Source organism: Battus philenor, unplaced genomic scaffold (genome assembly GCF_028537555.1).
Source record: "Battus philenor isolate CCGP_79_NKW_IND1 unplaced genomic scaffold, ilBatPhil1.0.hap1 SCAF_19, whole genome shotgun sequence".
In the NCBI taxonomy this organism is placed as follows: Eukaryota; Metazoa; Arthropoda; class Insecta; order Lepidoptera; family Papilionidae; genus Battus; species Battus philenor.
The window spans coordinates 7873630-7889921 of record NW_027181681.1 but is presented as its reverse complement, the minus strand read 5'-3'; the positions used below and the strand labels follow the sequence as shown (position 1 = coordinate 7889921).

The following is a 16292-nucleotide window of genomic DNA, read 5'->3' as shown; positions in this document are numbered from 1 at the left end:
AAGAGCTTGACAGTTTATTTTTCGGATTGTCACGTACTGATTTTTCAATGTTGGCATTTGATTATGTCGAAAAAAAAGCAAAACAAAACACCGCTTGTAAATGGCAAAACAGGTGAAGATTGGTTTTCTGGATTTAAGGGACGATATCCGGAGATTATGCTATGATCATCAGAACCTAAGTTCTTCTATAGCACGAATAAATGGTTTCATAATAATTAATATATCAAATGTATACACATCGTTTCAACATAGACAACCTCTGCAGGGTATTGGCCTCTCCCAAAGAAATCCATGGGTACCCCCATACCATAATCATATACCATAATCGCCACGCCTGGTAGACAGTATAAGCAGAGGACGCTGCTGCCCATCTTCTGGAAACTTGTTTGTGAGCGGTGACAATCCTTTATAATTAATGCACGAAGTGTCTATTAAATAAAAGATTATCCTGCGAATCGAACTTGCACCTGCGACCGCAAGTCTCTGTCCTTACCGCTGGGTAACCACTGCTCACACGTAAATAAATACACCCATAGGCGATTTGATCTGATGCTATCGTCATACTCAAAGCCTGCATATTGTATGAGTGATGAAGAAGTTACTTCTGTGATAACTGCTACGATTTTTAATTTAATTTGATATTTAAATAGTTTTATAATAATAAACAAAAAAGTACAATAAGCACACAGTGAAATCTCTTACAGACATCCATAGTATCGAAAAGGTAGAAATAAAAGTATAATGGGTAGTTAATGTGTACAAAACATACATATATCCAAAAATACATTCATTAACATACATACATATGTATATTACTTATATATTTATAATAAATAGATATAATATAAATATAAAACAATATTAAATAAAAATCAAACAAATTTGGATCGCACTTGCCTCAGAGAGAATAAAGAAGCAGAGGAAAAAAAAGAGATGAATTAACGGATAAATAATCATAGGTCTAGTAAATAAGTAAATATGGTTCTTAACCGTTTCTTAAAAATAGGTAGCAAGTTAACACGTCCTATGTTCAACATATTACATTCTTACATTCAACAAGTTACATTCCACAATCGAACGGCCGGTGTGGTTAAATATTTGGTCATAAACGAAGGAGAATGCACAGGCTTTTTTAATTTAAGATTCTATGATGATCTACGATGTGTAAATTGTAACCGCTTCGTTTGTGATTTCATGTAAGTAAATGTGAAATATAAGTGAAATTGAAGATACCTAATAAAACAAATTCCCTAGCCGGCATAATTTTTTTTCCCTTAAGATATCCACTTTGACCGGGCCTTCCCGAGTTGTTTTCAATTTACTTATTTATATTATTCTTTGCAATAAAACTATACAGTCCTTAGACTGCAAAGTACGAGAGACAGTCTCGTGATAACCCGTAGGTTGGCGATAGGCTGACCGTTTGAACCAGCGACTCACTAGGAAATTTCATTTAAGAATTCTAATATTGTTTAAATAGCGTCAAACAACATTCTTTTTTTGAAAAAACTGCATTGCGTTATTATTTAAACGCATTATGAAATAATTTTTACGTAATATCAACTTACGAGATTAACCAAGAAATTTATACATTCATCAGGCGGACTAACGACATCTTCAAGATCGCGGGAAGCCGCTGGATGCGGATAGCGCAATCCCTTGGCGATCTTTGGGAACGAACTATGTTTTATAACGAGCGTCTATCGATTGACAAAAGATATTATGTTTCACATTCAAGCGTTTAATAAACTAAATATCTGTTATATACTAGGAAACAAACGTCATATTATGATGATAGTACTCAATCGATCTAATTTAAGGAGTAGAGTAGTTGTCTATACTAACTAATGCCACTCATACAAGCGAATTTTCGGTTTACATTGGTGACCTTGGTTCTTCTACGGATCTCCTCATTTCCGATTCGATCGCGCAATGAAGCTCCAAGGACTCTCTTCCATTGCTCTCTGGTTATCTAATACAATTTAACAACGTGGTAACTTCATAACATCCTACATTTGGACCTTACCAGAAATTATATGCTATCATATAAACAACACTAAATGCATCACAAAAGGATAAATAAAAAGCACTTTCAATAAAACATATATTACATCTTTACATCATCGCCTTTTTCATATAATTAAATATTTTCAAAATAAAAACGAGAACACCTCTACAGAATAAGGGTTGTTACCATTGAAACAAATGACTACTAAAAACGACAACTGTTATCTGTAATGGTTTTTGTTTATACATTGGATTCCATAATAAGCAGTTACAATGTGAATTTTTGTACATGACAAGATGTTGAGACAAGAGATAATGACAAGGGTTGGCTTCACTTGTAACTAGCGAAACTTAATAAAAATTAATCTTACGAATATTTAATTATTATATTTAAAACCATAACAAACAAGACATTAAAAACAAAATATAAGCAAAACATACAAGAGTTGCCAGTTTCTTATTAGCACTTAAAAGAATTGAGCATAGCATTAGCATAGCATGAATAACCGTGTTACCAGTGACAAAAAACGAACTACTATGCAAATATAATGAATATGGTGGAAATTAATTAGAAGTCCAAGCAAAATACACGGTAATTATGGAATAAATAATTAATAATTAATTAGTCTCAAGGTTTCACAATTTCTAGTTCAAAAAAAAATCAAAAACTATGTCTTATATGCCAAGTACTCTCGATCTATCAATATCACCCTAAAGATAAAAAATAAATATTTCACAAAATAGTTAAAACAGTTGTAGATAAAATTTGGGATTTATAAGCCACATATATACAACATTAAAATTTCAATTTGAAATTCTTTGACGTCGGTTTTACTATATCAGACTTGTTAATTAGTGTGTCTTTATTTAAAAGCATTTTTAAATATCTTCCCTGTTGATCTATAGGTAATGCTATCCCCAATGCTTCACAATTACGTGATATCTCCATGCAGCCTCGTAGATCTCGATTTCGCACTGGAATAGGAAAAAAACATGTTCAATAAATAATCTGGTACTGTACCAAGATATTTTTTATTTAATCAATACACTAATAATACAAAATAACTATCACGGATGTCATACGTCACTTTTACAATTATTGTCCTCTACTAGAAGAGAATACAACTTGATTTTTTTTTCTTTTACAGCTTTAAATAAGCTAAAATAATTTAAGTGTAAACAACAAATGAACATGTTACTATTAGGTCTAATTCAAATCTAAGCAAACCTTGGAAAAATTCGAAACCATTCAGAATTTTAACCTAAATTTGTTTGGCACCTTGGCAAGTTAACACACATGACAAGGACATGGTATACTTATATTTATTAACTGAAGTAATTGGGGTGAATCATGTTTATTGTGTGGCAATTTATATTAAAGGAGTATTTTTAATTGCATTATCAAACATAAAGGTGTTCATTGTATAGAGATGTATTGTAAAAATTTTAATTTTATGAGGGAACCAGCACATGCAAATCATTTCTTATATCCAATAAAGATTTCCAACAGGGATGGTATCGCTCTGTGGACAACAAAGCTTTTTGTCGCAGCCATACTGCCCAAGATTGGACATTAGGGTTTTTAAGGGGCTGTATTGTCATGTAGTGGACAGTAGGGAGTGGTGGTATCCAAAGATAAGAAGACATTATAAAATACCTTTTTTCAAAAAATACAGTTAGCCATGGAAAATGTTTATCTTATTAGTAAGATAAACATTTTCCATGTTTAGTTAAATAAACATTACAAAATTTAAAAAAGCATCAATTACCAAAATGTTCTTGTCTAAGTAACATGGTTCTATAATAATATTTTGATGTATTTTTAATTAATTAATGATCACGTTCTTGTGTTAAAACCACATTAAATAGATAATCTATTTAAAATATTTGATTATTAATGGATCAGAAAAGTTTGAAAAATATGCATATTTTCAAACTTTTCATAGATAACATTCCTTCATCGATATATTCTTTGTGTATTGTATTGGCGATTGCTTGGTAGCAGACCACCTATACAAGGTGATTGTAAATATGTATAGGGATAGGTATAAGCATTTAAAATTTCACCTGTTTCCAAACACACTTTATATTTTAAAAATGCATAGATAATTATTATTTTAAGCTTACATTTATAGTTGAAAAGCGCTTGCAATACTTTTGCATATGCAGTCATCATTCTGTACTTCAGCAATGCCTGCAGCAAACGCATCACAGCATCGTCATTGTACTCTCTTAAAATGTTAATACTGAATAGGGCTGCCCTGAAAATAAAATTATAATAAATTAACAATAAGTTTGTACACAGCAAATTTAAATCTAGAAACTTTTTCATAAAAAAATTATCCAATTTAAGAATTACTTACATGTACTCTAAAGGGATATAATTTATTTATGGTACAAGACTTCATGTTTCAAAATCAACCATCTGGTAAAAATGTTTATCTCACTGTCTAATAACTTAAAAAGATCCTCACACATGATTTGTTAGTGAGTTGTACACTATTAATCAAACAGATTAACAAGCCAATGTAAAATAAATTTTAAATGAGTCTATTATATTACACATAAAAGGTGGACACATATTATCAACATGCAACGAATTCACTTTGAGTGAAATTTTATGAAATATGAAAGCCTAACTGAAATTCATTGACCTCTACACAGTGGAAACAATATTCCTACCAAATGTCAAGTCTTTAGGCCTTATACTTCCAGAGACATTGTGATCAGCCAGTACATAGATGGAGATATCTTAAATACCTCATGTAATGGAGATATAAAACAAGATGTGAACAAGATATACAACATATTCAATGTTTTAAATTATATTTTGGGCATTATATTCAATGACACAAGAAGAATGTTAGTTAACAGAACTGACTGTTATGTAAGGAAAAACTTCTAAAGATTATTTTTTAAGGATATGGGTCAAGCTGCCTAACTGCTACTGAGATAAAAGTAAACACAATATATAAACAGTGCAGATAATAAAACTTTAATTTGGTTTCATTTTTCCAAAGTAATCCTCCATAAATTCTTATAAATAAAATTACAAGAAAATTACCCCCAATCACTCACTTGTCTTGGATTATGTTCTGTAGATTTATAGAAGTTTCCAGTAATTCATCAGCAAGCAAATGGTCAGAGAACCAAGTACTAGACCAGCATTGGTGCCAAAAGCAAACCAGTGGATAGTTATCAGCCCATTTACTACTAAATTCCAAAACAAACTTCTTAATTATTACCAAGGAGGCCTCTGATTTGTTTGAAACTGTATCTTGTATTATTTCTTTAAACATAATTCTGTAAACACCTCGTAAACCTTCATATTTTTCATAACAATCTGACAACATTGAAAGTCCTTTTCGTAAGTTACCTTTAAAATAATAAGCACTGGCTAAATAGTGCGTAAATTCACCATTCATCTGATATAGTTTCAAATCAAATGTAGAACAATATCTTTGAAGAACAATAACTACATCTGGTTTTCCCGTCATGCTATACCTTCGAAATAATGTGTTTAATAAACTTTCACCTATAAACTTTTGATGATTGCTACACACTTTCATAATATCTATAATTTGTTTATCCTTATTGCTTGATAATAAGTTTATAATAGTAGTTGCGGGATCTTCCTTATCAATCCCTGTATATGCTTTAACATTATTATCGTCCTTTTTAACTAAATAAGTCATATGGTGAACATTTTCTACATGTAAATTATTCATGGTCGGTTTCTTATTTTCATTTTTTTGCTGTTTTAACAATTCATCAGTATATATTTCAACAGTATCCGCGGTAGTCGTAAAATTGTGTCGAACGTTTGGTAAACATCGAAATAAATTAATTTTTATATTGTTCGGTTTTATCAAATAGTTTAATGTATTTTTTATTTTAATAGCTTGCATTTTGTTGATATCATAAATAATTATAAATATCGTAAATTTTCATCGTTACATTGTAGCCTAAGTTCTACTTAAATAAAGTAACAAAGTAAACTACATATTTGAATTCAATTAAAATTAAGATATAAAAAAGAGCTGAATAACAAAAATAAGAAGTGACAAATTATATATAAAACTTGCCAACACTATTAAATATCTGTTTGAATTGCCATAACCATATTGGGAACATGTCATTTATTTCGTCTATTTTAATAAATTTTCTAATGATTTTTTTGAAAACAAATATGTTTTGGCACGTTAACATTTTTATACTAGCAATTATTATTAGTAAATGTCACTAAAATAAGTTATTAAAGTTCGAATACAGCATACAAGTTTTATTACAAACAAATAATGAATATAAGGATTGTATTGACGTGATATCAATTTATTCAATTGTCAACTTATTCTTAAAGCTCTTCAAACCTAACAAAAGAAAACTATACAATGTATTAAAAATTTCAAGAAATAAAAGAATATTGGACATTAATATAGACATTACGCAAATGAGTACTAAGTAATATTTCAATATTAATAAATTAAACGTTGATATTTCAACGAAAGATTTTGCATGCGTCTTTGTGTAAAACTATTGCACAAATATTAATTCAAAATCTTATGCCTTAAAATAAGGTCATTGCACTTGTGGCGCGTCTTGTTGTCCTGTAATAGTACGTTAACAGACAAAAGATAACAGATGCAAAATAGTATCTGCTATTCATTAATATAGTTATTAAAGTAATTAAAATAAATGATGATGAAATCATATACATTAATTACTTTAATAAGTACTTTGTAATATAGATATTTTAATCTTTCTTCTTTCCGTTTTTATCCTTTGCCAGATGTCTTTATATTTAAATAAATTTTGTAACGTAATATAGTCACAATTTTAATTTTTTATTTTGGTTAGTAGAAAATAATTTATTAAAATTATTGATTAAATTTTTTAAAATCTGTAATAAAGTGCCATCTGACACTGATGACATACACCAGCGAAATGAATTTAGTTTTTATATTTTTCGGTAGATGTCCGTATTTCGAAAAAGTTGCTATGTGCATCATCTTAAAAAGTATTATTCAATCATTATGTAATATTATAAGAAGTATAAGTATTACATATATATTTAAATAATAGTCATTATTTCAAAATCAACAATTATTTAAAAGAAAATGCGTCTCTTATTACCTTGTTTAAAAAAAGGTGAATTTTCTTTTTAAATCTTGAAGCCTATTTGATGTATGAAACAAATACGAATCAAAGACCTCTAAGAATCGATGAATTTTGTTGCAGATTTTACACGAGTTAAAACTCATCCAAAATCGGTGTAATTATCTACGATTAGCTGGCCCATGTCCGTCGTGAAATTAGTTGTTGGCTAACAGAAATATTGGAAATATTTAAACTAAATAACTGCGCCTTGTTATTTTCAACTTACAGAATCTGCAAATGCCATTTGGGCAGCAGTGAGTGACCGGTCAAAAAAAGTTTTAAGTCTTAGAGCAGTGATTCTCAACCCATGTGCCGCGGCACTTTTGTGTGCCGCGAAATTTTAAAAATGTGCCGCGAAAAATTTAAAATATATATAACACATATACAAAAAAAAATATTCAACGTAAATATTTATATATTGAACCAGCTAATTATATTTAATTTACAAAACGCTTTTCTTAATCCCTAATTATGATAAAGTCATGTTTATGTATTAAAAATTGTCTCAAGTCTACCACACTTGTCTTTTTCCAAATGAGCATGTTGTTTGTGTGATATTTTAAATTTACATGATTTTCCATTGTAATACTAATCTACCCTTTGTAAAATTAGAAAAGTATTTGATTCGTATCCTTATTAATTTGTTGGCATGTAGTTTCGATAAAAAAATAGGAGGTATATTGACTTTGCAATGCACGTATTCTTTGATTTACAATATCTAAGACTTTTCAGATTTTATTCCATTCGATGAATATTTCTGTAATTAAAAAAGTTTGCTGTTTATATCTAAAAAAATCCCGAGGTTTGCTGCTAAATTGTTTCACGAATACAATGGCAGCAATTATTTAAATAAAATTCGATTTTATGCATTAAAAATTGTATTTGTGTGAAAGTTATATAACTTCATAAGGGTTATATTTTTCATTTTCATAAATTACAAATGGTTACAGAATTTGTATATTTATAAATTTAAATTTATATATTCTTCGATTTTTTTGACAGTATTTTTTTTGTTTTTTTCAGACCCCTTAAAAATGGACAAATGGATAAAGAAAAAAAAGAATAATGATGATGATGATGCAAGTAACAATAATGATGACATATACGACCAAAGTAATGAGTGTTCCTCTGTTTTAAGTGAAAATAGTTCTATTTTAAAAAAGTATATAATTCCTAGAAAATATAACGACAATTTTTTAAGATTTGGATTCACCTCATCGTTAGAAAATAACATAGTAGTCCCAGAATGTATTATATGCAATTTAAAATTATCAAATAGTGCTATGGTTCCTAGCAAACTTCTTCGTCACTTGGTTACCAATCATCCCTCTTTATCAACCAAAGATAAGAACTATTTTAAAACGTATCTTTCAACAAAAGTAAAACAAGGAAAAAATTTTAAAAAACAATTTTGTGTGTCCGAAAAAGCTCAGTTTGCTTCTTATGAAATCGCGGAATTGATCGCAGTAAAATTGAAGCCCCATAATTTAGCAGAAGAAATTATATTACCTGCTTGCCGTAAAATAGTCAAAACGATGATTGGTGAATCAGCCGATGTTGAAATTTCCAAAATACCCCTTTCTAATGACACTATACATCGCAGGATAAAAGATCTATCAGAAAATATCGAGCAGAATACTACAAAAAATCTTCAAAATTCCTTTTTTGCAATACAAATAGATGAAACCACCGACATCACAGGAAATTCTCAGTTAATTGCATTTGTTAGATTTATCTATGAAGATGATATTATAAATCAATTTTTATGTTGTCGGGAGCTGTCAAATTTTACAACCGGGAAAAATATTTTTGAAGTAATTAATTCATATCTAGAAAAAACAAATGTCTCTTGGAATTTTTGTATTGGAATTTGCACAGATGGTGCACCCTCAATGACCGGGCATATTAAAGGATTTGTATCTTATGTAAAAGAATTGAATCTAAATATAATAGTTACACATTGTTTTTTGCATAGAGAAGCTCTTATAACAAAGTTCCTGTCACCAGATTTAAAGATAGTTTTGGAGCAATGTGTTAAAATGGTAAATTACATAAAATCAAGACCATTGAAAAACAGATTATTCAAGGAACTATGTAAAGCAATGGAGTCCAAGTATGAATCTTTGCTACTCCATACTGAAGTAAGATGGCTATCCAGAGGAAAAGTCTTATCTCGGGTTTTAAAATTAAAAAAGGAAATGAAAGCTTTTTTTGAACAAAATAATAATATTGAATTTGTTGAAATATTAGAAGATTTAACATGGACAACGAAACTTGCTTATTTGTCAGATATTTTTGTCATTTTTAACAGTATTAATTCAAGTATGCAAGGTTCAAATGAAAATATTTTAAATTCAACTGATAAGTTGGTGGGGTTAAAAAGACAAATTTCTTTATGGAAAAAGAAAGCCCAAGAAGGTAATTTAGAAAAGTTCGAATCAGTTCCTAAAGACGGGTATAAAATTATTAAACAAATTGTTCTTGATCATTTGACAACATTAGAGGAGAGAATTGTTTATTATTTCCCGGAATTGGATATTAATAAGTTTGATTGGGTTCGTAACCCATTTCTAATTACGGACACTGCTGTATTTGAGTTAACTTTAAATGAAGAAGAAGAGCTTATTTTGCTTTCAACTAATCGAGATTTAATTTTAAAACATTCTGAAGAATCACTTAATACATTTTGGATAAAAATCAGATGCATCTATCCACTTTTATCTAGAAAAGCTTTAAATATTCTATTACAATTTTCCACATCTTATTTGTGCGAATTCGGATTTTCAGCATTAGCCAATATTAAAACTAAAAAAAGATCAAGGTTGTTAAATGTAGAAGACGATATGAGAGTAGCATTGTCATTTTTACGACCAAATATAAATGAAATTATCGAAAAACATCAAGCTCAAATTTCGTAGTAGTTTGTTGTTTAGTAGTTTAGTTAATTAGCTTTTAATTTTATATCGTTAAGAAAACTGGCCATTTTGTTGTATTTTTAGATTATTTACATATAATACAATTTTTATGGTTCTTTTTATTCAGTTTGTCATGCCAACAAAAAAACTTCTGTTGGTTTTTTTTCTTTATGTGCCGCCAGATTTCAGAATAGTTAAAAATGTGCCGCAGGTGAAAAAAGGTTGAGAACCACTGTCTTAGAGACTTATTGCTTTAGAAATATCGCGATGAGTCAGTATGTAAGTGTAAAGGTTTACTTATAATATATAATATTAGTGTAAAAGTTTTAAATGGGCGAATGTATAAATAGCTTATCGGGAAAAAGTTTTAAAGGTTATAAATATAATTTCCAACTTTAAAAAGTAATTATTCTGAAATTTGTGAGATAGATTTATTTATTTTATTGGAATGCTACGAAAATGTAACATGCTATCGTATACTTCAAGGGCAATCGCATACATTGCGCCTTTTTCGCTTATGTAAAATATTTAAACAGTTTTGTGTATTCGGCTTGGAAAACATGACAATGCTGGTCAAGAAAGTTGTATACGTTATTTTCTATATGGAACGGATTACTAATTTTAACTTTGTGTAGTGTGACGTCGTTCTCGTTTTTATTTTAATATTTGAAAGTAATCGCCTCCAACGATCGTTTGTCGATTAAAGTGCTGCTATTAGTCGTTAATGTCAAGCGAGCAGCGGGGTGCCATAATCCAGCTCTAGTTCAAACTAACAATACTCGCTAGGACGATTTAGCTGTCACAGTTTGTATAAAAATAATAATGAACGTTAAGCGGCCGAATATTTACGGGTTGTTTTTAATGCATTGTATTATTAATTCTGTGATATATTAACTTAATTCTGTAATTATATTGTTACAAAACTAATGCTTATCAAATGAAAGTGGTGATTGAAAATAAGTGTAAAAGCTTTAAAGAGATGTGTATATAGCCCATTTACTGTCAGTTAATGTTTGTTGTAACCTATTAATTAATTATTGTCTAATAATTAATAAAAAACGTTACTTGTTCACTATGGGATCCAGCGGACATTATACTATCAGATGTTATTGGCTTGTCGCATTCCAAAAGAAAAATAAATTTTTTGTAACATTTCAGAGTGATTATAAAAGGTGATTTTAAATAGGCGCTTTTAGCCGACAAATCGGCTAGAAATTTAATCCTTTAAAGTTTTTAATCTTATCGTCAATCACCGCGTAATTGTAAGAATCCACAAATAACGTCTCTAAGTAATAAGTAGAATTAATTTTAATATATTGAACCATGATACCGAATTACGTATAATTTATGGTCATTACATAATGATGTCATGGAGGGTCCAATAAAATCATCAGCAAAGAAATTTATGACTCTATTTAATGTGTGATTAATTGGTTAATAGGCGGTGCATTCGATCCTTACCGACGCTGTACAATATTGCGTAGGACAGTAACAAAATTATATATACGTTAAAATCAATTATTTTTTTAACCACAGCAAATACAGTTAAAATTAAATTGTTTTCCTTAGAATATTTAATGTACATGTAATCTTGAAGCTACCTCTTGGTACTTTTAATAAGATCATATTTGCATTTTTTTTTAAATCTACATTATTATCGATTTAACTGTAGGACTTCTACTATTGGACATGGGCCACTTCTATAAATTTCATATACATGCGGATAGAAGTGGTTTGAATTCAAAATAGGAGCGGAAAGAAATGGCCTGGATTTAAAATAGGTGCGGAAAGAAGTGACATGGCTTTAGTGTTTTCCTTGACTTGACGATTAGCTGTCCACTTTGCGGACGTTTTGCCCTGCAGTACTAGCGGCGATCTGTCTGCGCGCTATGAGGCTTGCCTACTGCCACTTCAACTTGCTAATCTTCTTGGCCACGTCGGTTACACCCGTTTGTCTACGTTCCCACAAAAAGTTAAAAAAAGTTGGCCATTTCTCTTTGTTAGTCTCTCCCCGCTTATATGGTTATACTCAGAATAACAAGGGCCGGATGTTCACCTTCAATTGACATTATAATTAGTCAAATTAAAATAGGATTAAAGTATTCTTGGCGGCACTAATAGAGCATTAGCGGTGAAACACATCCAGATTAAATTGACACCCGATGTTATTGCTACATAGATGAGATTATAAGGAAAGTGGGGAGTCTACATAGGATGGACGTTGACGACGCATCGCGGTCTTTAGTTAAAATTGAATGTGCCCGCAGGCGTTCAGTAACTTGCACTCTTTAATCGAATGAGTTATGCTTCGTTCGGTCTCTTGGATGCAGTTATCATCGTTGACAATCATTTTCTTGGCAGGCTCTTATTAATGAAAATGTTTGCCTGTCCCCGCCCTAAAACGATAAACGACTTAAGTGCACATAACGAACTATGGACACAACTGTTGGATTTTTTAACGTATTTATTAAACATAATTTTTATTTTCTATTAATTAAAGTAAATGTTTTTATTATAAAAACAAACTATATGTTATAAAAACGAACTGTCATTTCATATTGTCTTTAAGTTCATCGATATAACTTTATTACTTATAACGGTTTTTATGTAATCCACATAACTACAAAAAGCTACTGGTTGTAGGGAAAGTAGATGGTTAAATGACACGTGAGCGATCACGTTCACGCTTGTCTGATCAAGTCAAATCAATAAAAGTACGCATTACTACTGCCGTAAGGAAATCAGTGGATAGAATAGTACGGAAAGTACTTATGATAGTATTACAACACCACAGGATTTCTTCCAAAACTTGCCAACATAAACAATCTGTGCAAACTCATCAAGGCATTATTCCATCTCATCTCTGCTAAGCAGGCACGGGTACTGCAAGCAGTATCTGCACCGTTTTAAAATAATTGACAACGATGCTTGCTCATGTAAGGGCTCCACAATACAGACTTTTCAACACTTACTCGGACACTGTTTCCGATTCGAATCCAAAAGACGTAACCATGTGACCCTTTGTGAAAACCTTTATATACCTCTGTTTAGCTTACTGGATCTGTTCAGAAAAAAATCTACTGCAGAATCTTTCGATGAGTTAGCCCGGAACATTGTCTTAAACCTCAGGGTATTTAACGGTCTGTAGCACTTGGGTAGCGAATTAAAATAAAATAATGCAGAAATGGTGTATAATCGAGCAAAAGTTTTCAATTATATTGTTTAAATGTATATATTTTAGGTGTAATTACCTTTATGAAAATTTTTAAATAGTAATAAAACGCTGTAGTGACTCGCAGCTAGGAGTAGAAAGATCCGTATCAAATAGCGGGAACCTCTGTCTCAACTGTCTGCACTCAGTAAACGCGTAAAAATCACATTGTAAACAAAACACTCTAGCGATACAAATTAGAATGAATAAAAAAAGATAGTTACAAGACAGACTAGACTTTTAGAAATGAAGAGACGACTACGAAGACTTTTATAACATAATAAATATTAATAACTGTTGATAATACGTAAAGGGAATTTATAGTTTTTTCAATAAATCGGTTATACGATGAGATCTAGATTACAAATTCTTAACCTATGTTATTACCAAGGATTATGCGAAGCGGAAAGTTTTTCTAGAGATGAAGGGGCTCGGGAACCCATATGGGGTACGTGAAAACTATGCTGGTAACTGCGAAGTACTGAAGTTAAATCAGGTAACCTATATAAATATTATTATAATATATTATGTCTGAAATCTATGGAAGAGAACCTCCGTCTAGCGGTAGACGTCCTGTGGCTGAAATGACTATGGTAATTGTGCATACACTATATTGTTTAAAATAAATCGTCGGTCCGAATCTTTCTGCTACAACGGCCATTGGTTGCACGGACTTCAGACAAGCTATTCTAATATCAACTAATATATAATAATCTATTCAGTGATATTTCTTTTTCTACTGGTCTTTTTACTTCTCATTCAATCTCGCAGCGAAACTTTGAACCTGGGGTGGCCTTGAGGCTTGGCAAGGTTGGAAGATTAATAAACAAAAAGTTGTATTACAGGTTACTGGAATAAAAAAAAGGTTGCGAAGCACTGTTCTAGATACACGACAATAGCTTAAAAGCTTCATAATACTTTAAATATATAATGGTATTCCAGTTTTAAGCGGTAATAAGTAGGCAAAAATACCAAAAAACCTGAAGATTTAAGAAGTTTATACACTATTTTTATCCTTATTATCGCATTGTTTATGTACCATGTAGTAGCTAAGCTTTGTTTCTTGTAATATTTCCATAATGAGAGCCCATTAAAACAATTCTAATGTATGTATCACGGCTCCCTATTCTGACACCTCTATAGAATTGAATATGAAACATTTTTAGATCATTCCCATTGAATGCCGAAAGCGTCACTACTTCAAGGGACAATGTATATTCACAAAGGCATATCGATTACGATACAATCTGAATGGGTGAATGGTATCGATTATCGATTCACAGTATGTTACGTTACCCTCATTGTGCTGTCTACACCCCTAGCTCGTAGATGGTAAACTAAACGTATTTAAAAATAAGAATGGCCTTTATTTCACGCCTGTCTTGTAGTGACACTATCCTAACTCTAATTTTTATTGTGTGATTGTTATCTATTGTTAGATTGACACGAAAAAAAGGGAGAAAAGGATCGAACTGTGGTTATGCGTTCACATCTTTGAATAATAAAAAATGAGCTTCTAAATAAATACTTTATCGATATGGCCCGCTTTATTTATCCTTATTCTTATGCCCATCCAATGGTTAAGAAGAACAAAGAAAGTCCTTTGTAAATACATTTTTGCCTATTTCATTATCATTTTTTTAAATCCTGTTAATGTTCAGCAAAAAGTCAATAAATAAAAATGATAGCTTTTGTTTCACGTTACAATAAGCTTTTTATTGCTTCTCGGTCTTTTGGCTAACATCAGAGTGTGAGATCTGTTCTTTTCAGCTTAATATCTGAAGGTTCTCGCACTGCGAGGTCAGTATATTGAACCGATTTATATAAAACGACGGGATGTTCAGGAGCTCGCTCCACTCCCGTCACGGGTCGGCCCGGCATTATAGTGTCACCGGGACCGCCCCCTAAAACGAAAAAAAAGATGAAGCTTTTTAATTTAAATATTTGAAATGAAACCAAAACTGTTAGTACATATTTAAGTTCATTCGAGGTATCAATTTTTTTAAGATTTTTCGTCTAATATGAAAACTGAAATAGGTAAAGGTTTTTGTTGTATTTTAGTTAAATAATCACAATAGTTACGGCACTATAAAAACGGAATGCAGTATCGTTGTACTTAGTTCTGATGGCAGAACTATATGCCTCAGTTGAACCTCTTTGAACAGGTAACTATGTAAACTTACTACCAGTAGAAGTTAAGCCGGTGAAGCTGTTAGAGATAAAGAGGAATTTAAATTCGCTACTAATAAATTTTAAATCTGACATCTTGTAACAAAGCATTTATGTTTCTTTGTAGTTATCGATGGAATAATTCACGTTTTGAATAGCAATAATAATTTTAGAGGTAAATGTTAAACGGTTGTATCTCATGTTGTCACGATTATCCGACTCCGTTGTTTCCGTTTCCAGCGTCGTGAAGTAAGATATTCTGCTATCGTTTGCTTCATCTGCAGCAGGGAGTTAGCGGTTACGAATCTTTTGTGAACCATAAAATTTATCGGTATATAATACTTACTAATAAGTTTTTTAGTATCTTTAAGGTAAAACTTTGATGTTTACACTTAGTAATAAACGTTGAAGTAATAATATTTTTTTTCAGTTCAAGCAAATTTGAACGCCTAATTGACAATTTGATTCTGTTAGTCGGTTAATATTTTATATTATTTTAAAGTTGTGTGGTGGTGGTAGGTAGAATATAATTCTATCAATTTGATATTTTACTAAGTTTTTTAGTGCAGTTAACGATAGAGAATAAAAGTCAAGAAATAGTTTGATCACAAAAAAAATTAATCTGATGTTTATTTATCTAACTTTTGCAAATAAAAAAATATATATTTACGAGCAAAAATATCAAATGTTAAGTTCGATGCTCTTCAGAGATGCCGGCTTATTATTCATTTATTCAATGTCGAAAACCTGTACGCATCGCTCAACGCGTTTATGTAAAGTTAAATGACAAATTAATTGTCTTGTGTAACAAGAGATGTCTGTTTTACCTATTC

At 30.8% G+C, this 16292-nt stretch overlaps 1 protein-coding gene and 1 non-coding gene across 2 annotated transcripts; one reads left to right on the top strand and one right to left on the bottom strand.

The window, feature by feature from the left end:
- Window positions 1–2118: 2118 nt before the first annotated feature.
- On the bottom strand, window positions 2119–6038 carry LOC137921537 (uncharacterized). Its single transcript, XM_068764330.1, has 3 exons — window positions 5086–6038; window positions 4135–4268; window positions 2119–2982 (listed from the first exon to the last, which is right to left on the bottom strand). Exons 1-3 carry the CDS (start codon window positions 5913–5915, stop codon window positions 2804–2806), a joined length of 1143 nt encoding a protein of 380 aa, XP_068620431.1. The 5' UTR covers window positions 5916–6038; the 3' UTR covers window positions 2119–2803.
- Window positions 6039–15007: 8969 nt separating this feature from the next.
- LOC137921824 (U2 spliceosomal RNA) lies at window positions 15008–15201 on the top strand. The gene has a single exon (XR_011107498.1). It is a non-coding gene; the product is annotated as a U2 spliceosomal RNA (small nuclear RNA).
- Window positions 15202–16292: the final 1091 nt, after the last annotated feature.

Coding starts and splice junctions, on each gene's coding strand:
- LOC137921537 (XM_068764330.1), bottom strand. CDS start 5,915: ATGCAAGCTATTAAAATAAAAAATACATTAAACTATTTGATAAAACCG. Junction 4,269..5,085: donor CAGAACATAATCCAAGACAA/GTGAGTGATTGG, acceptor TTTTATTTTCAG/GGCAGCCCTATTCAGTATTA. Junction 2,983..4,134: donor AGCGCTTTTCAACTATAAAT/GTAAGCTTAAAA, acceptor TTCCTATTCCAG/TGCGAAATCGAGATCTACGA.